The following is a 25,388-nucleotide window of genomic DNA, read 5'->3' as shown; positions in this document are numbered from 1 at the left end:
TATTAATAGTATTCAGTGATTTCTTTGTATTAAAATCGATAAAACAAAACGCCATCAGTCAACAACGTTCGTTATCAACTGTGGCCCTACCGCGGTTGTTTGACAGCTACAATGTCACGATCGCAATCATCTCTGATTGGTTAATGCTCGCACACTATTGGCCACAATGTATTGTTGCAACAAGAATCGCACAAATTCAGCCAATCAGAACAATTGAGATTGTAATAATGATTGATGCAGGTTTTAGACAATCGCCCTACAGTATCAAGTCGTGTCAACTGTCATATCAAATCATGTCAAAATTAAATGTCAAAAAAATTACGAATTTGCGATGGAGTTAAGTCAGAGCTATTGTATTTAAAATTAAAACGAATATCTACATAAATTAAATAATTTTAGACAAAATGAATCACGAAGAGATAAAACTAGTGGTACAAGAAAAGTTTCTGTCGAGTGAGAGAGTTACGGCTTTTCTGTGCGACGCCAAAGTGCTCCACCCAGAGTGGGTCAAAAAGGACAGGCTCCTAGCGATCGTTGAATATGGAGATGAGAAAGCTGTTTTTTGTTTATTTACGTCGTGTTACCCACCGAAGTCCTTCACCGACTTATCCGTAGAAATAGTACTGCCAATCGACGATAGTTTTAAATGCGAAATCGACAACAAGCCATCCGATCCCGAAGCAATTTTGTACCTGAATTTACAGTCCCGTAATAATAAGTTTAAGTTCGAAATTCAAATGACTCCTCGAGTAGACAATTTCGTTGACGATCTGTTCAGAGGCATAGAAGCTGTTAACAAATTACAAACACAGCCAGAATTCCTCTGGCTCAAGAAGTACAATGGGAAGAGTGAAAATGATATTATAGCCCAAAGCATGGCTGTTTCCAGAAGTGGGGTGACTCTCAACCAAAACTCACCACCGGTGGCCATCAGAGAGAGTCTAATAAAGCATAAGATGTGTGACAAGGAATATGACTACACATTTACTAAGAAGTTTACCGTATTCTGTGGGACGTGGAATGTGAATGACAAATCACCTATGATACCTCTCAAGGATTGGTTGTGTGTGGACAAAGAACCTCCTGATATATACGCAGTAGGTTTCCAGGAGCTGGACTTATCTAAGGAAACGTTTCTGTTTGATCAGACTTTTAGAGAAGAAGAGTGGTACAATGCTGTCGTACACTATGTGGATAAAAGGGCCAAGTATGTTAAAATAGAGAGAGTGAGGTTGGTTGGCATGATGCTGATTGTGCTGATCAAGGAAAAACACTACTCTCATGTAAGGAATGTTATCTGTGATACTGTTGGTACTGGAATAATGGGCAAAATGGGCAATAAGGGTGGAGTAGCAATAAGGTTCGACTTGCACAACACTTCCATTTGCTTCGTAAACTCTCACTTGGCTGCACACGTAGAAGAGTACGAGAGGCGAAACCAAGATTTCAGAGATATTTGCAATAGGACAAGATTCATACAACCCAACCAACCACCCAAAGCTATTAAAGACCATGATCACGTTTATTGGATTGGCGATCTCAACTACCGCATCACAGAACTGGACCCTCAGGGTGTTAAAAACATGGTCAGCGAAAATAACTTTGCACCTGTACTGGAGTGGGATCAGTTGAAACAGCAGCATAAATGCAACAACGTGTTCGCTGGGTACACTGAAGGGGAAATCAATTTCAAACCAACCTATAAATATGATCCGGGCACAGACAATTGGGATTCCAGTGAGAAAAACCGTGCGCCCGCATGGTGTGATAGGATATTTTGGAAAGGCAACCACATCATGCAACTCTCATACAGAAGTCATCCAACGCTAAACATAAGCGACCACAAACCTGTATCTGCGACGTTCATTTCAGAAATCAAAATAATTGATGAGGAAAAATACAGGAAAGTATACGAGGAAGTCATAAAACAATTGGACAAACTTGAAAACGAACTCATACCACAAGTCAAGGTTGATGTTACAGAAATAGATTTTGGAACCGTTAGATATTTAGAGTTACAAGTAAGAACGATAACGATAAAAAACACTGGCAAGTTACCAGTGGAATTTGAATTTATAAAGAAACTAGATGAATCTAACTTCTGCAAAGAGTGGCTCATTGTGGAACCGTACAAGAAATGTATATGTGCTGATGAGTCGTGTGAAATTCAACTCAAAGTACTCATCAATAAGACTTCTGCCTGTAAGATGAATGCTGGAACTGACAAGTTATATGACATTTTAGTGCTACACCTATATGGTGGCAAAGACATTTTCATCACAGTGAACGGGACATACCAAAGAAGCTGTTTTGGATGCTCCATTGAGGTTCTAGTTCATTTAAATATGCCGATAAGAGAAGTGCCCGTTGGGAAACTAATAGAGTTAGAGAGTAAGAGAGACCAGTGTGTTTCTAATCAATTGATTTATTCCATACCAAAGGAGATATGGTTTTTGGTCGACCACATTTACCTCCATGGCCTTAAAGAACCGAATTTATTTGAGCAGCCGGGTTTACATTCGGAGGTATTGCAAATTAGGGATTGGTTGGACAGTGGGTCTCTTGACCCTGTTCCTGGGAGCATACATTCAGTAGCTGAAGCCTTGCTCCTCTTATTGGAGAGCACAGCTGATCCTATCATTCCTTACAATCTACAATCCGTATGTCTCAGAGCATCGGTTAATTATTTACAATGCAAACAGATAGTTATGGAACTGCCACAATATAGAAAGAATGTTTTCCTCTATTTGTGTGAGTTTTTACAAGAAGCTTTACAGCACAGTGCAGAGAATGGCTTGGATGCAAAAACATTATCGACACTATTTGGTGCAATATTTTTAAGAGATAATCCCAACCTAATGCAAGAGCCCCAGTCTAGAATAAACAAGCAAGTTATTGACAAAAAGAAAGCCCAGTTTGTGTATCATTTCCTCATAAATGATGATAGCGACTTGATATTTGCAAAATAGTCATTCAAAAGTTATTGTCTTTTTAAGTTATTGAAATACTCAACACATTCTCCATAATTAATTTTAGGCCTATTTATTAAAATTATTTAAATTCTTAGATGTTTACAAATTATATAGCTAATCTTGTATTTGTTTAAGACTGCTAGGTTTCTAAGAGTAGAACAAGCTTAATGTTTTACGCAACATCCAGCATTGTTATGCTCTATAGCTTACTTGCTACATGTATATTATATGCTGGACCCTAGCCAACTTAGAAAAACACAATGTTGTAATTATATTAGTATTTACTATTTTCTTTAGATTTTAGTTACACACATCACCTTAGTTATAAATTACCAATACTTATCATTATTTATTAATATTATGTTCAATGAATAAATCAACGAATAATAAATCAAGCGGCCAAGAAACTATAGTTGTAACATTAGTATTTTTGTTGTATTTTTATAAAAGTATACTTACTAGATTTTAGTATTACATTTGGATTTAGTATGTATAATTTTATTCTATTGTAATATATTATGTTTCTGACTGTATTTTGTGACATGCTTTAGAAAATTCCCTGATAAGACTAATAATAATGAATATACCCCTTTATAGGATGTATATTAAACCTAATATATTTATCAAAAACTGTTAAGTGAATGAATTTTACCAGTTTTTATGAAATTGAACATTGTAAATCACAATGAAGCATTCCACTATAAACTACATGCATTAAATGCATTCAAGATAATTAGTAATGTAAAGTAATGGAATACATGAATGTATATGACTGGTATGATTTTGTCTTCTATTTTATTTGGGGGAATTAACTAACAGTTATTTCTCTTCTGTATAATTTTTCTTAGATCTGTAGTGATTTTATACTACGCCCATTTACCAAATAAATGTTCAACACACATTAATTGTTAACATTACAAAGTTTTACAATGCATTGATATTGATAATAACTATTTATTAAACAATGAAAACCCTTAAAATAAGTTTCAGTTTTATTTTAAATCCTTGAATCCAGAATCAAAAACACTATTATAGGTGGGTAGATAAGAGTTGTTCACAGTGGAAAACTCCTAAAGTAATACAGTGGAAATGTGAAAATCTTAGTTTTATCACGAGCCCTGTAGATGGCGCTACTTGTTTGTTTACTTACGGCAGAAATGAAAATTGAGAATACAATACACATTGATCAAAAGTTAAGTTATGTTTAAACATTAAAAGGAAATAATTTTATTTAAAATAAAAAATTATGCAACATTTTGTCTCGAAACACTAACAGCCATGGAGTCGTAGACGTAGTATGGAGTGAAAGTTCATTAGCCCTACAGATCACAGATGTCGCTATATAATTGTCTGCTACGACGAAAAAGTACCTATTTAATAGGAATGGTTTCTATTTAAATTCAGAAAATAACTTTGCTAAAAACACTAAAAATTAAATTTAAAAGAACATGCACATAAAAAAAAAATAAGCAATACATTTTGTTTTGAACGCAGCTGCTAAATCTTTGGTCAATAGAGGTCGATATCATTGGATGAAAAGAGCGGCAATTTCAATTTAAGCCAATAGCAATATAGGTTTTTGTCCGTTATGTCAATCGGTGTCATCGAAAGTTCAACGTTTAAAAAACCAAAAAAAAACAGTGACTTCTTTTGTTGTCAATCGTTGTTTTCGAAGATCTATGCAGTTCCGTGCTTCATAACTTGCGTTTCTTCAGTTCAAATTAAACTTGTAACTGTTTTAACGGTGAAACTAGATTTAAATAGAAGGTGCGAGCCAAAAACACTTTACAATCCTTCTGCCATTTGTGCTAAACGGACGGTAAACGTGACTCGCGAGTGCACATCGCTTCTTGATTTCAAAATCTCTTTGTTCGTTGGAGCACCCCGTGACGATCAACAAAACAAACTTTTCATCACAATGGAAGTTGAAAACATATGTAAGTTGTTTTTATATTCATTGCATACCTAATATTTTAAGAGATTATTGCTGACAATAATTTTGATCTTTCTCGTTTGCGGTTCAGTAAAAAATTTGTGATTGTTTTTTCGAAAAACAGCTGGTTAAAAAATGAAACAAAATGAAAATTTTATTGGCCCAATTAAATGCGCCCGCGCACCCCTTACTTTTTATAGTTTTGATTACTTATGTTTTGATGTGGATTGTGGCCTGTGGGCATTACGGCGTGACCTATTGTAATTTTATAGCTAACTGCTGAGTGTATTGCAGGAACGCCAAAAAATCGTTTTTTAACATCAATACTTTTTTATACCGCAAGTTTTACGCTCTAGAGAAAATTCACGATCAAAAATGTTCGTAAAACAGATACCTACCTACTACCTAGGTAAGTCGGTAAAAAGTTTGTACCTACCTGATAAGATCGTTTTTTACAAACTTAGGTACTTGCTTTTTATAATTTTGATTTACATCAAAATAAGTACTTACTCCTTCCTCCTTCTGTTATTCCGATTACCGATTTTTTCGACATTTTGCATGAGAAATCAAAAACTATTATACCTACATAAAAATAAATAAAAATCTGTTTTAGAATGTACAGGTAAAGCCCCTACCCGCCAAATTTCATGATTCTAGGTCAACGGGAAGTAGGTACTCTCTAGGTTTCATGACAGACAGACAGACACCAAAGATAAGGGTTTCGTTTTTCCTTTTGAGGTATGGAACCCTAAAAAAACCAAACCCTAATGCAGGTACCTACCTAGTACCTAGATACCTATCTATCTAACTGTTATAAAATTTTGTTTTCATTGAAATAGCTGGGTGCTTATTCGTCCTTTCTGTTATCTAAATAATACATTTTAAAAGGATTGACTGACTGACTGACTGATCTATCAACGCACAGCTCAAACTACTGGACGGATCGGGCTGAAATTTATAAAAGATACAAGATAGCTATTATGACGTAGGCATCCGCTAAGAAAGGATTTTTGAAAATTCAACCCTTGCTAAGGGGGTGAAATAGGGGTCTGATATTTATGTAGTCCACGCGAACGAAGTCGCTAGTTTTTGATAAGGTTGTACTAGGGAGGTACTTGTAAAGTGAGTAAAGGTATTTATCTAACTTCTGTACAATTAGTACCATGGTAGGTAACTAGGTACCTCGAAAATCAGGGTAGGTGAAAAGAAATAAAGGTAAAATGGCACCGAAAACTGTTTCACCTGGAAATCGAACCAGACAAACTTCTTGTGCTCAGTCACATTAAGGTAAGTAGGTACTTACTTAGACTACATAACCAGGTAACTTAGGTTGTACATAACCAGGTAACTTAGGTTGTACATAACCAGGGAACTTAGGTTGTACGTAACCAGGGAACTTAGGTTGTACATAACCAGGTAACTTAGGTTGTACATAACCAGGAATAGACACTAGATCCACTCGAAGGTCAAAAAGTTTTTATAAATAAAGATTCGTTAAATTTTAGTCACCTCATCGCCTCAGCAGCCGTTAAATAAAACTGGTTCCATAATTTATCAGTTCATAGTGCGGCATATTATTTTTGCGGCATTAGATACCTATTATTTAAAAATGACGTTTTTTACAAAAGACAACTGGGAACACCGGGAATCGCACCTGGATAAGAAACTTCTTGAAAGGTCAAAGAATCAGTGACTAATCAACATTCAGCTTAAGGTGACATTACCGCATGACCCGCAAGAGGCGCGGGAGGCAGTAGTGAACTGTTTACAGTTCACTACTGATTAGAGGGTTTCGGCAGCATGAGGCCTGCCTTAAAACTTTTAACTGATTTAGCATGAAAAACCGATAAGTTTTGGGCCTCCAAAGTGACCCCACAGGCCCACACCGGAAATCGCAACATTGAAAGATCCCTCACTATTAAGTGAGCTGGACAAGACCTTCGTTACCGTCATTTCTTTGACACGCACGATGCGGCTGGTTTCGTTGCATGCGTGGTGGTTCTTCCGCATTGTGCGACTCTTGCGAATCGTGGCGTGATATGCGAACACTTTTAATTTGAAACAAAGATTCGTTAAAGTATTCGTCACCTCAACGACCGTTAAATGAAACTGGTTACAATTTATCAGTTCGTAAAATAAGTCGTTTATTTTTGCTACGTGTGTCATCCTTTAGACCTTTTTTCTATTTATTTTAGACCTAAGTCTTTTTCTATTTATTTTAGGCCGACTTGCATGACAGATGTTTAAAGTCACGTTATGGTTACCGTTAAACTTTGACCAACAATAAAAAGCAAAGTGAGTTGCTCAGACTCCAAGGTTAAGAATATAGGTAAAGTGTTTGTCCAAAGTTAACAAACCCTGATTTACACATCCCATTTTCCTTTTGACGGTTAAAGTTTAACGTTAAGTTAAATCCACGCGGGCATCATGTAGTTATTAATAAGTGTGCCGATTAACGGTATACACCTACGTTTAATCTCGTTTAATCTGAACAAAGCTTACATATGGACAGCTAATTAGTTATTATTGACATTTTATCAGCTGTTTGCCCACGCTCACCAATCTATATCAATAGGAAATGCTCTGATTTTATATCAATCAAGAAATAAGTATTACAGTAAAGTATAAGTACCGTACCTACCGAGAACCAGTACGATAATAATAAACGAACACAGCATAAGTGGATCACAGTTTACTTACTTTTATTTTATTTTATTTAGATACAAGTTAGCCCTTGACTGCAATCTCACCTGGTGGTAAGTGATGATGCAGTCTAAGATGATAGCGGGCTAACCTGGAAGGGGTATGGCAGTTTTTATTAAACCCATACCCCTTTGGTTTCTACACGGCATCGTACCGGAACGCTAAATCGCTTGGCGACACGGCTTTGCCGGTAGGGTGGTAACTAGCCACGGCCGAAGCCTCCCACCAGACCAGACCAGAAATTTGGAAATTATAAAATTCCAAACCCCTGCCAGGAATCGTACCCCCGACCTTTCACTATTAAGACCACAGCGCTCACCACTGCGCCAGGGAGGTCGTCACATCTTGACTCATCTCTGCAGTTTGAGCCCACGCTTACTTAACGTTTATTTTTTAAATAATTTATAGACTACTAGATGATGCCCGCGACTTCGTCCGCGTGGATGTAGGTTTTAAAAATCCCGTGGGAATTTATTAATTTTCCGGGATAAAAAGTAGCCTATGTCCTTCCCCGGGATACAGGCTAACTCTGTACCAAATTTCATCAAAATCGGTTGAATGGTTGGGCCGTGAAAAGCTACCAGACAGACAGACAGACAGATAGACAGACACACTTTCGCATTTATAATATTAGTATGGATTTTTGTTACGTTGTTATTTTTGTTCCGATCTTGAAATGGTGCGACCGTTTTCATTAACGAAGTTTTTGAAGCATGATTCAATTTATTAGGTGTTTAAAATCATCATCAGGTTATGAAGATAAACATTAGAATCGACGCCAATCATCGATATGGTCAAGCGAACAAAATTTTTCACGGTTTTGGAACCAAATAAATCAGGGCCACCTCTTAGATACTAATGAACGACCCGTTTGAAATCCAGACGTCACTGAGGTTGCATTGGTGCTAAAGCGCCACTGAGTCGGTGCCATTTTGTTTGTTCAATAGCCCTGTCCATACGAAGTAATATATAAGTCAATGACGCCAATACATCTTGCTATACAATACAATACGATAGTAAAATAAAACCACACCAAATTAAGTTGACCCATCTTGACGGCGCGGCGACAGTCGTTAATTAAAATTAAAGCTCAATTTTTCTGCGGGAGGTGGGCGCTTAATATTTATCCTTTTCAAGAGTACCCTCAAGTTGAAATAATTGAGATACAATCAAAGCAGGCCGAGCAATTTCCCCGCCGTTTAATGGCGCCGTTCGCGGCGTAACTTCGTTCGCTTGCGAAATCATTGAATTCAAAGCGGCGAAAATTGTTTTACCTTTAATTAATAGCATTTCTTTTTTCTCTTTCTACCCTCATTTGATTGCTAGCAGTAAAGTTAAATTTTTAATTTTTTTTAAAGGGATTAGTTTTTCAGTTCTTCTCGTATAGGTAACTAATAACTTAGACGTGTAGGTTGGTAGTTGTACGTACAGTACGCGGCCGAAAGTAATGTACATCGACCTTTAGAAGGAGATAGCAGATTTGTAGAGCAGCGTCTCTGTCGTTGAGACCGACAAAACGTCATATAGGTATGAGTGACATAGACAACGCTCTACAAAGCCGAAATGTCATTCTATAGACCGATGTACATTACTTTCGGTCGCGTACTGTAAGTATGTTGCGTCGATGTCAATGAAGTTTTTTACTGGGCTAATCAAATTGAATGATTTTTTTATTTGATAAGAATATGTCTTCAGGATGATCCCTTATAAAAAACCGGCCAAGAGCGAGTCAGACAGCAGAAGTTAACCTGTTAAAACGGTAGTTACAAGACTTTGCTAAGGAAACCAGGTGACGTGTCAACTGTATCTTTTTTAGGGTTCCGTACCTCAAAAGGAATAAAGGAACCCTTATAGGTTCACTTGGTTGTCTGTCTATATATCGTGTCTGTCAAGAAACCTACAGGGTACTTCCCGTTGACCTAGAATCATGAAATTTTGCAGGAAGTTAGATCAAACAACCGCGGTAGGGCCACAGATATGTATAGTTTCATAAATCCTTTCTCTTTGTGGACGCGGACGTCTACGTCGTAATAGCTATCTGCATGCCAAATTTCAGCACGATCTGTCCAGTAGTTTCAGCTGTGCGCTGATTGATAGATCAGCCAGACAGTCAGTCAGTCGGAGTCAGTCATCTTTTCCTTTTATGAATTTAGACTAGCTTAGACCCGCGACATCGTCCGCGTAGACTATACCAATTTCAAACCCCTATTTTACCCCCTTAGGGGTGGAATTTTCAAAAATACTTTCTTTGCGGATGCGTATTGCGTATGCCGTAATAGCTATCTGTATAACTTTCACACCAATTCGTCCAGTGGTTTGAGCTGTGCGTTGATAGATCAGTCAGTCAGTCAGTCAGCTTAACCTTTTTATATATTGAGACTAAATGATGACCGCGACTTCGTCCGCGTGCATTTAGATTGTTAAAAATCCCTGAATTTCCGGGATAAAAAGTAGCCTATGTATGTTGTTCCCCAGGCTGCGAGCTATCTCTGTAACAAATTTCGTCAAAATCGGTTGAACGGATGGGCCGTGAAAAGCTAGCAGACACACTTTCGCATTTATAATAATATATTTGTATGGATAGTAGGTACATTTAGGTATGCCGTCAAATACAAAGAGGTCTGCCTGTGAACCTGGTAGTGGCCCTTTTATCAAGCTGGATATTTGATGGTACGAACCAACCTTGATTTCTCACGCTGGTGGTAGGGATATCTATTATCCAGTGCGCGCAAAAAAGTGTCCAATCAGAAGCTGTAATTTGGAATTCATTCTCATTATAAATCAGGGACCAAGGTAGCGCCCACGCCAAGACGAGCCAAACAAACGACGGGGTTACCTACCTACCAATATTCTAGATTTATTAGAAGCTTTTTCGCGATACGACACAGGACAAAGATTCAATTTTAGATAGATACCGCCAAATATTTACAAAGTTAAAAAAGATCGAGAAGTTTAAAAGTTATGTGTTTACAGCCAACAGAATTTGGTACCTACCTACCTACTACTTTCATCATAAGATTACTGTCAACAATAGATACCTACTGATCTATCAACGCTATCAATCGATCTAAAAAATCCCTTTCTTAGCGGAGGTCCACGTCATAATAGCAGATAGCTAGATATATCTGCATGCTAATTTTCAGCCTGATCCGTCCAGTAGTTCGAGCTGTGCGTTGATAAATCAGTCAGTCTGTCAGTCACCTTTCCCTTTTATATATTTAGATGCAGATAAGGTATATCTATCCTAACCTAAGCTAGTCTTCTAATTCGTTTCCTCATGCAAAACATTTCCTAAAACGTATATAATATTGTAGTTAAAATGTGCACGTAAACAGTAGTCTATTTAAACTACCTTATCAAGTATAAGTGGCCTTAAGTTATTACTTATTAGACAAAGGAAGTACTTTATACTTATACGATGAGTCAGCTCTACATACACAAATAAGTAAGGTAATACTGTAAGAGCAACTACATACACGCCAACTTGTAACTTCAAGTCCAATCTTCTCTATAATATAAAAATGAATCACTAAATGTGTTGCTAATTCTTTTTTTATAATATTCCTTGAAGTACGAGGATGGTTCTTACGGAGAGAAAAATTTTAAAAATTTGAATCGACTGTTAGGCGGAACGAAGTTTGCCAGGGCAGCTAGTTTCTAATAAATAATGTAGAAAGTAGTGATGTAGATCCACGGATACGGATACGGATCATTGGCATCAAGATACGCGGATACGGACACGGATCTTACCTTTCTTACTCAATCGGTGTCCTTGAAACGATAGTTGACGCCACTTGACGCTTTGAGTGGCAGGACATGTTTTGACTTGCATTGCGCGTGTCTTTCTTTTGTTTTGTTTATATTTTAGTGAGCAGCAATAACTTATTAACCGACTTCAAAAAAAGGAGGTTCTCAATTCGTTGGAATCTTTTTTTATTTTTATTTTTTATGTATGTTCCCCGATTACTCGAAGACGCCTGGACCGATTTTGAAAGTTCCATAATAATATTTTTTGGGGTCGGTGCCAATGAGGTGCCATTGTGGAGTCTCATAAAAATATGAAGTCTAGACGATTCGCGCAGCTAAAGCTAATTGGCACCGGCACCAAAAAGTATTATTATGGAACTATATTAACTCTTGTATACATAATATATTCGGTAATAAATTAAATTATTTTTCAATTTTTAGTGTTTGTGTATCGAAGTCGGTTTTTATTTTTTTTGTAATTTTATTTTTTATTTTTATTTTTGTTTATATTTGAAAGTACTTAGATACATAATTATTATTTAAATCTTAGTCTAGTTTTTCCAGAAGCAGGCACGTGCGTGCGTGCGTGAGTGTGTGTGTATGTGTCTGTGGGTGTGTGTGTGTAAGTGAAGCTAAGCAGACAATGAAGTTAGACGGAATCCTAAAAAGTAATTAATGAACATCTCACGGATGCGGTTGGGCCTGGATCATCCTTCTTTTATTTCCTGATTTAAAACGTGGCATTCAATAGGTATTTCGCACATCCTATCGTTATTGGATGGAATGTGTCGGTTTCGACAAGCACCTACGCAGTTCGCACATCTGTAGACGGTTTAAGGATCGCTAAGCAAGGCCATCGGCCGTGTTGCAATTATAGTTAACATGTTCAATTTAACCGCATCTCGCGAACCGTTGAGCGCAGAAGGTTCGATGACCTAAAGCAGCAGATTTCGCGCTCGGCCGGGATCGATCGACGGATTACCTAATAACTCGGATATCATTATTCGGATAGTCGGGATCTTGCTTTGGAAAAGACAACTCTCATTCTGCGTCGTACTCCTCATTTCTGAGGATCGTGACACCTTCACATAGAGGTTTTTTTTTTATTTATAGACTAGCGCTTGGCTGCAATCAGACCTGGTGGCAAATGATGATGCAGCCTAAGATGGAGCGCGCTTGCCTAGAAGATGCCTATTCACTCTTGACTTGAACCCATATTATAATTGGAGGGGAAAACTGATACTGGAAGGGTGTTCCAAATTTTAGCGGCTCGAATCAGAAATGTGGAGGCAAATCGCTTCGTACGTATCCTTATATAGTTCTTCTATAGGTAGAAGTTTTGTTAATGCGCTGGGGATTCCCGGATCCTTACGCGTACTCCATAACATTTCGATTCTCTGGCATTTAATGAATATCGTGGGATAAGGTAAGGAAGAAGAATAATGAGATAAAAAAAGCTGTGATAGCCTAGTGGTTAGGACATCCGCCTTCTAATTTCGCCTTTTCAGAGTTATGTGCGTTTTAATTAATCAAATATATCACTTGCTTTAACGGTGAAGGAAAACATCGTGAGGAAACCTGCCTGAGAGTTCGCCATCATGTTCTCGAAGGTGTGTGAAGTCTATCAATGCACATGGCCAGCGTGGTAGACTATGGCCAAAACCAAGTGACCCATCCCATATCCTATTTATTCTCATACTAGCTGATGCCCGAGATTTCGTCCGCGTGGATTTAGGTTTTTAAAAATCCCGTGGGAACTCTGATTTTCCGGGATAAAAGTAGTCTATGAGGTCTTAAACTATACCCATGTAATACCTAATCACATCGATCCGTTGTTCCGTTGCGACGTGATTGAAGAACAAACACACTTTCGCTTTATAATATGGGTAGTGATTAAGTCATATTATGTTTGTATCTAATCTCATCATACAACAATCACTCTTTTTTTTTTTTTTTTTTATAAGCCTACCTCTAAATTTTTTTGTTTTTCTTTAATATATATATATATGTTTTTTTAATAAACATCTTTTTTTTTTTCCTTATATACTTCTTTTTTTCTGGTTTTTTTTTTATATATATATATATATATATATATATATATATATATACAACAATCACTCAGTGCTATTTTATTAACTCTGTCTCATACAACGTAACCCGTAATCAAATTACGAGCGAACTAGAGGGGACGTACACCGACCAAAGTTTCCTCCCCGGATGATTATTAGCGTTGTATATCCAATTTGTGGGCGAAATTACAAGTTAAGGGTCGAGAGTTTGCGACTCATGGCATGGTTACAGAGAACTACCAAATGTAGATTGTTCTGTCGACGATTTTAAAACATACCTAGCTATGATTCCAGAGTCCAAACTCAAGCCGAATTCATTCGAGAGTTTCCGAATTCAATTTACGGGAACAACGGGACTACACGTTCCTTACTCCAAAGGTAGGATGATAACTATTAACCAATCACGGCCGAAGCCTCCCACCAGACAAAAAAAAGGGTCGATTCCTGTCCGTACTCGACCCATTTCATCAAATTTTTTGACCACTCTTGACCGAAAAGTTTGCGAGCGGTCTCAACGTAACTTTCCCAAATTTTATACTGGGTTTTCACAATGATAACGCGTTCTTCTTTCGCGTAACGCTCCATTTATAATAATCGCCGTCGCAACAATTATAGGTGCCAGCTCTCATGTTTCAGAGTTACCAGTTGCACAGAAAAAAAAATTGACACAAAACTTTAACAGTGCACTGTTGTTGAGACACACTTTACATGGTACATAATTATTACTTATCCAGAATGGAGGGACCAACATGATTACCGTTAAGAAGATTGGGGTTGGAGGAGTTGATTCGTCAGTCAAAGGTTATCTACACAGAACAATATTAAACGTTTATTGTTCTGTGGACTATCTTTTTTATTGCTGCTGTTAACGATATGTTACTTTAACGGTAGCGCACCAAAGCGTCAAGACAGACTTATGAGCATGAATGAATTCATTTTATGCGTATTTTTAATTTTTATAATCTACATATTTTGGCTTTTCTAAGAGCGTAGCGCGCTCTTGAAATAATTATATCCAGCTGTTTACCTATACAGGCAAATGGATTTGGAGGCATTATGAATTCATATTGCACGCAAAAACTAGATGGCCAATGAAAATCAGCGTTAGGGCGCCTGGGTGCCTCAGAGGGGTTCGACGTCCCAACACAAGCTAAGTGGTCTACATATTCGAGGTGGTGTTATTAGGTGTATAAGAAAAAAAATTCTATTTTACAATGCAGATCAGCTCACCGTCACAAAACATCGCAACCCTTGTCGCGTCGAATCGAAAGTATTTTTTTTTAAGTTGAGGCTTTTAAATAATTATTATTTGCCAAGACTTGTGGTTGTCATTCCGAGTATAAGTCCCGCAAATTGCTAATGTGCGTGGCTGCCATTTTAGTGACGTCAACACTGAAGTTTCGAGCTGATGGTATATTTTTATTTCGGCTGACGTCAAAATGACGTCATTTCAATGCTGGAACCAGATCTCATTAAGGCATGGTTCCAGCGCAATAGCAATTTGCGGGACTTATACCTTTTAGTTCGATCAACCTTTAGTACATCCGCAAACACTACATTTCCGCGATAAAAAAAACAATGAAGGGATATAGGTACTCGGCCGCGAACAAAGGGTTCGTCTGGCTCTGCCTAGGTTTTTAGACAATGATTGTCCGCCCCCCTCATTATAGTCACGTTCAAAGAGCCATCCTTCATTTCGCCACATAAATCCTCGCTCCTCGAGAGATAAAACGGCGAGAAAAACAAACGTTCGTACTTCATACTTATTGAACACTAGCTTGTGCTCGCGACTTCGTTCACGTGGATTTAGTATTAGATGATGTCCGCGACTTCGCCAGCGTGGATTTAGGTTTTTAAAAATCCCGTGGGAACTCTTTGATTTTCTGGCATAAAAAGTAGCCTATGTCCTTCCTCGGGATGCAAGCTATCTCTGTACCTAATTTTATTAAAGTCGGTTGAACGGATGGGCCGTGAAAAGCTAGCAGACAGACAGATACACTTTCTCATTTATAATATTACTTAGTATGGATGAATAAATGAATCGCGATCTCTTCCAGGCAACAAAAATGATGCAAAGGACCATGTGCATAATTATAGTGATCGTCATAGTTTTTTGATTAGATTAGGATGAAAGTATACTATGTCACTCTCCAGGTCTTCTACTATAACTATTAACTATGCAAAGATTACGTCGATCCCTTGCCGCGTTGCGACGTGATGGAAGTACAAACCAATAAACCAACAAACAAACACACTTCTGTATTTATAATGTGGGTAGTGACAGTGAAAGTATCTGTAATTCCTGAGTACTGAATTTCGAAAGTTGTTGCTTTGATGTTGCTATTATCCTGTAAGTGTTTTTCTGTGCGTCCTTTGATCAGATTTTATATGTCCCATTTCGTATGAAAAAGTTAAGTACACGCAGAATCCAGACCTTGATCCAGACGAAAAAACTTTGCCAACCATCACAAGTCTGATAAATTCTAGTAACGGGTCAAAGACATAACTTGTATGTGTTGTATTAACAATATTTGATACGATGCGGGTAAAATAAAACAAAATCAAAAAAGGAGGAGACAAGACAAAACCTTTTTATACCTAATCAGTACCAAAGATAATATATTAAACAAGTACAGATCGCTCACTCTCTATTTAAAATTGTAACTAGTTCAAGACTATCACTAGATGGCGTCACTTGGTTCGTATGAAATATATTTTTTATGGATTTGACGAAATATCATATTTTACTTGTCTGGTTCATCAAATTTATTTATATTTAGTAACAAAATACAAAATTTTCACAACATCACCATCGGAAAAAGCTAATTCTTAATTTTAATTATTGACTCATTGAGGATATCTCACGATATCCATAGCAAGTTCTATCTTTTGCTTTGGATAGCTGAAGTAGTATTACAAAATTCCAGTAGATGGCGTAACAAAATGACTTGTTACTTGAAAATAAAATTATTATTTTGCCTTTGGATTGGTGACGGTTGAATTTGACGGAGTGTTACAATTTTCTGAGTGCTTTTATTTCTTTTCGTTTGTGAAAAGCTAGCAGACAGACACACATTTTCGCATTTATAATAATAAGTATGGGAGTATGGATATTTAAAAAAATGTGACAAGTATTAAAAAATTGTTCTTATGTTGTTATATCCCCATTAAGTAGACTCAAATTTTCATCTTAATGAAATTTTAAAAAAAGTCAAAAAATCAAAAAAAGACCGCTGAGCCAAGACGTCATGTGCTTCATAAAAAATTAAAATTTGAGTTGGCTCTAAATAAAATTGAGTTTCATCAGCTGTTCGATAGATGGCACTAAATAAATTCGATAACTCACATTTTAGCTTGCACAATAACGCCATCACACTATAAGGAGTTGACCTACAAGGTACCGGCGACTTAAAGGAGTTTTACGCAAGCTTTAAATGAATGTATGACGTTAGCGATCTTACTTGTATATATTATCTTTGTCAGTACCCATAAATTCTAAATACGAAAGTGTGTTTGTTTGTTGGTTTGTTGGTTAGTCCTTCAATCATGTCGCAACGGAGCAACGGATCGACGTGATTTTTTGCATGGATCTAGTTAAAGACCTGGAGAGTGACATAGGCTACTCTTTAACCCGGGAAACCAAAGAGTTCCCGCAACGCGTACGAAGTCGCGGGTATTATCTAGTATTATTAATTATTATTTTAGTATTATATATGTTAAATTATAGTATTATGTCCTTCCCCGGGTTGCAAGCTACCTCTGTACCAAATTTCGTCAAAATCAGTTGAACGGTTGAGCCGTGAAAAGCTAGCAGACAGACAGACAGACAGACACTTATAATATTATTTTCGCATTTATAATATTAGGATGGATGTGAAAAAGTTAATACCTAGCTATTTTAGGATTTAACGATCAACCAACATTATTTGGTTGCGCGGATCCCAAAACAATAAAAATCGACTTAAATTGGCTACTATGCTGAATTTACGACCCTAGGGTTGGGTACGAGTTACCTATCTCTATATTTAAATTTACTATTTACGAACATAAAACTCTGCAATGTTTGTAAAAGGGAATTTACTAACGTGAATCAATATTGCAAGCAGATAGAAGTCGTACCGCCAAGCGATTTAGCGTTCCGGTACGATGCGGTGTAGAAACCAAAAGGAGCATGGGTTTAATAAAAACTGCCATACCTCTTCCAGGTTAACCCGCTTTCATCTTAGACTGCATCAGCACTTACCACCAGGTGAGATGCAGTCAAGCCTCAAGGGCTAACTTGTATCTGAATAAAAAAAAGATATCAGTGTACTACAACTAAGTCAAAGTCAAAGTCAAATGATTTAATCAAAATAAGTAACATGTTACTCTTATTGATTACTACAATGTTTCAGTCTAATTCCGGCTAATCCACTTTGTCTAAGTTAGATACTTATTTCGTCTTGCCAAAAAAGTCTTGAATCTTGCTTTGATTAAATTCCATGAGAGTTCTAGAAAGAGTTTGATTTCACCTCCAAAAGATCTACGTATAAAACATCTGAAAGATTTCCATTCAAAATCAGAATTGAAGGTGGCCTTTACAAACTCTTTTGAATCTACTGACTACTAAGAAAATTTAAAAAACGATTCAAGTATTTCCCCTATAGCATTCTTGTAATAGCGAAAATAAAACAGCTAAGTGCGGATTAATATTGTACCCATAGAGATTCCAATAATGGCTTACACAGACAACGATCCACAACAACGCGACGTGTCAAACGCGTCGCATAGACGGTATTCGAAAACTAGTCAAATCAGTAACTTTTTAGCAAACGTCAAAACGCGCACTTAGTATGCGATACTCTATGAAATACTGGAATGTGACGTCACATCATAATGACTGACTTTTTTAGTTAAATCGATAACTTAAAATGGTTACTACACTAAAACTAACAAAGGACGTGGATTTTACGTATTTTGAAAGACCATCTATTTAATAATCACTGAGAAATAATTTATTTTAGATGTACTTCATCAAATACCCAATACAAGACATTGTATGAAGAAGTTGTGTGTATCTACAACATTTGCGCTGTTTGCGCTGCTGACATCGCACTGACGTGCCGGATAGTATGACACGTGTGCGCGCCGCCGCGTCACACCCGATAGTATGACGTGCTTTTCAGTCTTCAAATAGTTCCCTGGTCAACTTACGGGGACAACGGGACTACACGTTCCTTACTCCAAAGATTGTCTACATTTGGAGTAAAAGATTGCTGCAGAAATAAGACCGCCTTTTCATCCTTCTGTTTAATTTTTTCTTTGTTTACTATGTAAATTATGACCTTATTTAAGTGTCTGCTATAAAGTTTTGTAATCGACTTCGACTTGCACAGTAGTAGGTCGTAGATGTGTAAAAGCACTGCTTAGCCTAGTTGAAATATTTCAATTTTCAGTTTTCATTATGACCTGTTTGTAAATAGGCATCTATCTTATATTTACCCAGACTTCAAACCTTGTGCACGCTAATAATAATAATCATTTATTTCAGACAATTTTTACACTCATTTCAAATATAAATAGAATACAAATACATAAACCAATGTACCAAATAAAATAGAATAGGATAAGTTAAACTAATAAGACAAAAATACAATAAAACTAAAACTAAAAATATTGCCCCCAACGGGAGGTTCGTTATCAAATAAATACTATTTACGGTTGTTGTCACGATGTACTTTAGTATGCGATTTTCAGGACACTCGGAGCATACCCGGGAATCGAGCTAATGCTAAAGCGGTAACGCGTTGAATCTATTGAAGCCTTTATCCGGAGTAGCGAGCGGTGCCATCTATCGGTAATTGCGAACCGGGGAGAGGGAGCAAATAATTTGTTTTCGAGACAAATTGCCACACAATTTGTCAAGACACGCCTCTGAAATAGAGCTTAGTGGTTTCATTGTTTATTATACGGTGTAATAAGTTGTTAGGGTTCCGTACCTCAAAATGACCACAATTCAATTTTTTTTTGTGTGATGTAACCACAAATTCACGGTTTTCAGATTTTTTCCCTAATGTCTGCTATAAGACCTACCTACCTGCAAAACGTCATGATTCTAGGTCAACGGGAAGTACCATGTAGGTTTCTTGACAGACAGACAGACAGACAACAAAGTGATCCTATAAGGGTTCCGTTTTTTCTTTTGAGGTACGGAACTCTAAAAATCGATAAGATAGTTTCTATACATAAATGTATTACAGCGCCCTCGCACTTCCTGTTTCGTAGTTGTCTACAGCGAAGAGCGCTCTTGAAATGTGCAATATCCTGTTTAAATCGATTGAGGGTAGTTAGTCTATAAGGATGAAAGGGGTTTAGTTCCGGTAGCGGGTTGCGACTTGCGATGTATGATGGATGATGACGTTTCCATTCAACTCATGTTTGAAATGTTATCAAATAATGAATGTGTGATTCAGTTCATTTTGAGAACTTATTTTATCCATGTTGAATTTACAAAGAAAAATATTAAGATTCATAATTACCATGCTTTTGTCCTGTTTAAATCGATTGAGGGTAGTTAGTCTATAAAGATGAAAGGGGTTTAGTTCCGGAAGCGGGTTGCGACTTGCGATGTATGATGGATGATGACGTTTCCATTCAACTCATGTTTGAAATGATATCAAATAATGAATGTGTGATTCAGTTCATTTTGAGAACTTATTTTATCCATGTTGAATTTACAGAGAAAAATATTAAGATTCATAATTGCTTTGTTCATAATTGATTCATAAGTGCTTTTGTCCTGTTTAAATCGATTGAGGGTAGTTAGTCTATAAAGATGAAAGGGGTTTAGTTCCGGAAGCGGGTTGCGACTTGCGATGTATGATGGATGATGACGTTTCCATTCAACTCATGTTTGAAATGATATCAAATAATGAATGTGTGATTCAGTTCATTTTGAGAACTTATTTTATCCATGTTGAATTTACAGAGAAAAATATTAAGATTCATAATTGCTTTGTTCATAATTGATTCATAAGTGCTTTTGTCCTGTTTAAATCGATTGAGGGTAGTTAGTCTATAAAGATGAAAGTTCAGTACCATTAGCGTGTCAATTTTCACGTAGTCAAACGTAAACTTGGCAAAGATATGTAAGCGATACCAATTAGCATTAATGATTAAACAAATTAGGAGAAAATTAATTGTAGGGGGCTTGTAAACAATCCATTATTCGCGAAAGTCACTTCCACCGCGCTTCTGTGGGGCTTCCTGATCGAGTTTCATTTGCTATTTTGACCCCACACTGTGCGGTTTTCGGCGGCTCAATGTCGGCTGCGGCTTTTATCCAATTATTAATGTCTATGTATCTATTTCAAATTACTAAACATATTCAGTCTATCTATATTGTTAGCTGGAGAAAGTCTTCGCTATACCGTGTGTTTTGTTTTTGCGGGATAGAAGAGAAATCTGTCAAAGATACAAGAAAATTGCCTTTGTAAACTTTTTAATTTTCTTTCAAAAAGGAAGCAGTTCTTAATCGCGTTTTATTAAATCTTTACTAGGTCCCCACTAAATGGTGCGCGTGATTATCTCTATATATAAAAAAAACCGGCCAAGTGCGAGTCAGGGTCGCGCAACGAGGGTTCCGTACTACAGTCGTATTTTTTTGACATTTTGCACGATAATTCAAAAACTATAATGCATAAAAATAAATAAAAATCTGTTTTATAATTTACAGGTGAAGACCTTTCATATGATACCCCACTTGATATAGTTATCTTACTTCGATAATTGAAAATACTAATTATTAGTTCATGACCACAATTTAATTATTTTTTTGTGTGATGTAACCACAAATTCACAGTTTTCAGATTTTTCTCCGAATGTCTGCTATAAGACCCTACCTACCTGCCGAATTTCATGATTCTAGGTCAACGGGAAGTACCCTGTAGGTTTCTTGACAGACTGACAGACAGACAGACACACAATAAAGTGAACCTATAAGGGTTCCGTTTTTCCTGAAAAAAAATCCTGAAAAAGAATCGACTGTTAGGCGGTACGAAGTTCGCCGGGGCGGCTAGTATTCTATGTATTTTTCAAATCCTTTTGTTTACTCGTGAGGTTAAAGAAATTTGGGAATTATTTTATTGAAGGTGCCAAATCATTTGTCATCAAGATCGGTTAAGAAGTTAGGCTGCAAAAAGATAACAAACCGACAACAAAGAGACATGCTTACGCATTTAGATTAGATTATTCTTTGTCGCCGAGATCTGTTGACTTTTCCAAAAACTAACTAAAGGTTTCATTTGAAAAGATCATCAAAGAATTTTCTTGTTTCATCCTGGTTGTTCATAGTTAAATGGGAAAAAATTGCCCATCAAATAAAAAAAACAAAATGCCGTGCCATGGCAGTAACAGTCTACCAATTATCAAAATTACAAATGACACATCGTCATTTATACTTTTGTCAGTGTGTGATGACTTCAGCACCGCTTCAGGTACGTTGAACTTATCTATTTGCTCCAATACGGTATTTGACAACTAGTCAAATCAGTACCTTTTTATCAAACGTCAAAACGCGCACTTAATATGCGATATTCTATGAAATACTAGAATGTGACGTCACATAATAATAACGTACTTTTTTAGCCTAATCGATAATTTAAAATGGTTATTACACTTCGTGGATTTTACGTATTTTGGAAGGCCCTCTATTTAATATCTATATACTGAAAAATAATTTATTTTTGATGTAATTTGTTTTTGATGTGTTTTGTTTTTATCACGTGATGCTAAACTAACCAAATTCAGCACGTTTTTATTAACGCTGATAAAATTGCGAGCTTTCGCTAGTTTACAACACGAAACTTTTTCATTATGTTTACGAGTGTTCAAGTCTACGCTTTTTTGCCTCCACAATGAGTAAGTCATCCCATTGTATCATGTGCGCCGGGTCGTTGACCTCCCTCGTTCTCAATATTTTTTATTATAAGGAACGCTCAATAAAACTGATTGTACATTTGACTGTAAGTTGCAAACTGTGCGGTAGCACATGGAACTAGGAATCGGCTGGACTTATTACTCTGTTCTTTTTTAAAAATAAAAATACAGCTAACGAGCAGGTGGGTTGAGTCATCTGATGTTAGTCAACATTTGCAGCACCACAGGAACCACCATTGCATTGCTGGCCTTTCAGGAATTTGTTGAATAATGTTGTTATCTTGTGTTCTGTGGTACCGCACGCATTGTACTCGTATTTACTAGAAGTTGTATGGCTCGTACATTTCAGTCAGCATTTATATATTTATTTGCGGTTTTTCGCTGGTCATCTCAGGATGCTGCATCCTTTATTTGACTAGTGCGGTAAGAATACCCCGCACCGGATTCTTAGTGGGTGCCTAGTTTGTTGAGAGAACATGCAAAATCTCAAGCGATTCGAGTTTTACATTGACATACATCATTTATTCAGTCAATCTGGGTGTCTTTTTAACTCCCTCGATAAAGACGATGCGCGACGATGAGAACTGTGCGGTTTACCAATCCATATTTGCGAGTTTGAATATGATCTCATTTAAAGAATTCAAAAAATAAAAGTTCATTGCGTGCGGTACGCAAGATGCGGCACAAATGTGCGTGCACCTTAAACTATTAGTTCTCTTGTTCGGTTTTGCAGTTTCCATCCTTGAGGTGAAGGCTGTTTGTTACTCATCGATTTCAGTTCGCCTTGAATTTAATGCGGAAATGCAATTGCTCTTGCAATTTATGTTTTGTCTGCAATATTAATACGTTTGTCTGTATTGTCTTTCGCTTGAGTGCTATAAACCTATTCCTTACAGCTGCTAACTAATAAAATATTAACTTACCAGGACCGCTTCCGCTTTTGTGTCATTTCTGAAAATCTCTTTTTGGTGGAGACATTTAATTATTTATTTATTTAGTTTTATTTCATTTCTAACAATATACACTTACAGACATAAATATGTATTATGTACAGTCTAAAGAAAAGAAAACTTACATGTAAAATCTCAAACTTCTAGACCAAGTGATTTGAGCTTGAGCTGTATTTATATGTAATTCAATCAACTTCCTCTTCTAATAAGACTTTCTTACCTGAGATGGTCTAAATAAATATTAGATACCCCTAGTTCTCGGACTTACGTCATAATAAATTGATTTAATCATCAGTAGAGTAGATCGAAGGACATAGTAAATAAAACGTCTGTAATATTTCCTTGTATAAAATTCACGAATCCCACTTCTGATACAAAACCTGTGCATACAATAGATAGTCTAAAAGAAAACAAAACAATACAACAGAAGAAAGCAATTAAGGAACACTCAATTCAAATAAACCCACACGTCCTTAGCGTTTATTAAGTAGAAAGCAAAGCTAGGCTTGGTTGGAGTGGAATGAAAGAACACATATTGTGTCGGGGAGACATTCGCGCAAACGTAGGCGTCTGGCCTTGATCGATCCGTCCTGCGTGTATCATACTGCCCCGGTCGTTGATACATTCTACCATAACCTGTCCTAGATACACACTTAAATGCCCCGAAACTGCTAAACATCTAGTCATGTCAACTTAAGTCGACAGTCGACTTTCGTACATTGTCGGTTGGATGACGAACTAGGTGTAGAAAAGCCCGTTTAACTGCGTCTAAAAACTTGGGAAAGTAGGATTTCTCTCAAAGTAGCACACTAACAAATGATTTTCAGAAATTCCAAATGTGCGAGGTTGCGGCGGGTCCGCATGAACTTATCCGTGTCCGTGAGAGAAAAATTGGCACATATTTTGAAGTCAATTCAAGATGAAGGAGTTCAATAGAAATAATCAATAAACGTATCAAAAGCTGTCAAAGTAGCTGATTCCCGCGCGACTTCATTAGAGTGGATTTAGGTTTTTAAAAATTTCTTTGATTTCCGGGATAAAAAGTATTACATATATTATGTCTCTCTCCAAGTCTTTAACTATACACATGCAAGAAATCACGTCGATTCGTGGCTTCGTTATTTTAATGTTTCCGTTACTCTATTATTCCGAAGGTTATTTTTCGAAGTGTGTATCTCTGGTAGCTTACATCCGTGCCCAGAGCCCCCTTTATGGCATTAGGAGTAGTTTCGCTACACGATCCCTTAAGTACGGATTACTATGCGACGAAATGTTAAGACACGAACCAGACGCTGACTCTTTTGCGGACATGTTCTTTTTCTTTAACACCATCTGCATCGGGAACCAGTTAAATGTGTTTCGTATTTATTTCGTGTGAAATAATATGTACTTAGTTGGTTTGACATGGTGGTTTTAATTTATCGTACGATTTGTCTTATTTTGGTCTTCAAAGTATAAAAAACCGACCAAGTGCGAGTCAGACTCGCGCACCGAGGGTTCCGTAGTAGTCGTATTTTTTCGACATTTTGCACGATAAATCAAAAACTATTATGCTTAAAAATAAATAAAAATCTGATTTAGAACGTACTGGTAAAGCCCTTTCATAATATGATACCCCACTTGATATAGTAATCTCTTACTTTAAAAGTTGAAAATAAACTAATTAGGTATTTGTTCAAAACACATTCTAATTTTTTTTGTGATGTAACCACAAATTCACAGTTTTCAGATTTTCCCCCTAATGTCTGCTATAAGACCTACCTACTTGCCAAATTTCATGATTCTAGGTCAACGGGAAGTACCCTGTAGGTTACTTGACAGACACGACAGACAACGAAGTGATCCTATAAGGGTTCCTTTTTTCCTTTTGAGTTACGGAACCCTGAAAGATTAATTCGGCCTATGACAAAGCCTGTTATCGTCGATCATTATCTATCATATCATTAAACAGATCTATGATCTGAAAACTGAGGGTCAGGATTGGGACGGTCATATTGGAACGATCCCTGCCTATATCATTTTGATTTATTCGTAGTCTATCTTTGTTTGTGTTACGGTTCACTTCATTGGCTTCGTTGATTGATCGCTCCGACTCACC

The 25,388-nt window shown here is 36.9% G+C and overlaps 3 protein-coding genes across 4 annotated transcripts in view; all 3 read left to right on the top strand.

The window, feature by feature from the left end:
* Positions 1–25,388, top strand: part of Zir (dedicator of cytokinesis) — a 375,809-nt gene that overhangs the window by 232,695 nt on the left and 117,726 nt on the right. The gene's annotated exons all lie outside the window — the stretch shown is intronic.
* Positions 293–3,946, top strand: Ocrl (Oculocerebrorenal syndrome of Lowe). Its single transcript, XM_034969194.2, has one exon. The coding sequence runs from the start codon at positions 405–407 to the stop codon at positions 2,967–2,969; it is 2,565 nt and encodes an 854-aa protein (XP_034825085.1). The 5' UTR covers positions 293–404; the 3' UTR covers positions 2,970–3,946.
* The window catches only part of stai (stathmin), a 56,596-nt gene continuing 35,814 nt past the window's right edge, over positions 4,607–25,388 (top strand). Inside the window, exon 1 of the mRNA XM_034969893.2 lies at positions 4,607–4,909. Coding sequence (XP_034825784.1) covers positions 4,891–4,909 — 19 coding nt within the window. The 5' untranslated portion in view covers positions 4,607–4,890. The remainder of the gene's footprint in view (positions 4,910–25,388) is intronic.

The sequence above is a fragment of the Maniola hyperantus genome, chromosome 1 (genome assembly GCF_902806685.2).
Source record: "Maniola hyperantus chromosome 1, iAphHyp1.2, whole genome shotgun sequence".
NCBI lineage: Eukaryota > Metazoa > Arthropoda > Insecta > Lepidoptera > Nymphalidae > Maniola > Maniola hyperantus.
This window is presented reverse-complemented; position numbering and strand designations above follow the sequence as displayed.